This window comes from Rhincodon typus, unplaced genomic scaffold (genome assembly GCF_021869965.1).
Source record: "Rhincodon typus isolate 14 unplaced genomic scaffold, sRhiTyp1.1 hic_rhity00005095, whole genome shotgun sequence".
Lineage (NCBI taxonomy): Eukaryota > Metazoa > Chordata > Chondrichthyes > Orectolobiformes > Rhincodontidae > Rhincodon > Rhincodon typus.
In genome coordinates this window covers 6,159-6,929 of record NW_025970733.1, presented here as the reverse complement: position 1 = coordinate 6,929, position 771 = coordinate 6,159, and the positions used below count along the sequence as shown (strand labels likewise).

The 771-nt window shown below is 56.2% G+C and overlaps 1 protein-coding gene across 1 annotated transcript in view; it reads left to right on the top strand.

Annotated features, from left to right (window-relative positions):
* Positions 1–771, top strand: part of LOC125482030 (protein capicua homolog) — a 3,309-nt gene that overhangs the window by 527 nt on the left and 2,011 nt on the right. The window contains exon 2 of the mRNA XM_048594000.1: positions 521–661. Coding sequence (XP_048449957.1) covers positions 521–661 — 141 coding nt within the window. The remainder of the gene's footprint in view (positions 1–520; positions 662–771) is intronic.

Genomic DNA, 771 nt, shown 5'->3' with positions numbered 1-771 from the left:
GGCTGGAGGAGGTTACAGAGATAGGGAAGGGTGTAGGGGCTGGAGGATTATGGTGATAGGGATGTGAAGGTGAGGAGTGAGGGGCAGTACTTGTTAACAATGTGAGATGAGCAGGAAGGGGGCTGCACAGTTTATTGGGAGGAGCTCACATGCCATGCTGCTGTACATGAGGCCCTGACAGCTTGGAGACTTGTACACAGCGTCACTTCCCATTCCCAGCAGCTCCCCAGCCAAATATTGTTCCCTTTGACTGTCAGCCCTGCTCTCCATTGGCTGGGGTCGATGTGCATTTACGTAGCGCTGATGATGCTCTGTGTGAGCCTGGCCCTGTGGGTGTGACCATGCGATTGCAGGCCAGGCGTGCCTGTGTAGACAGTGATGTGGTGTTGAGATTGTGTGATCTCATTGCCCTCTCTGGTGTGGTCACCTCACCCTCGTATTGCAGACCTCTCCCCTGGGTTATCGCTGCCCACACACTCTGCACATTGGCCTGACCTGTGACCTGTGTTGACCCCCACAGCTGCCCAGGGGTCGGATGCCGATGATGTGTTGGCCGATCTGGAGTTTGACAAGGTGCCGTACTCGTCTCTCAGAAGGACACTAGACCAGAGGCGGGCACTGGTCATGCAGCTGTTCCATGAACATGGATTCTTCCCGTCAGGTACAGGGGGCGCACTGTGTGTGTGTCAGGTACAGGGGGCGCACTGTGTGTGTGTCAGGTACGGGGGGGCACTGTCTGTGTCTGTGTCTGTGTCTGTGTGTGTCAGGTAC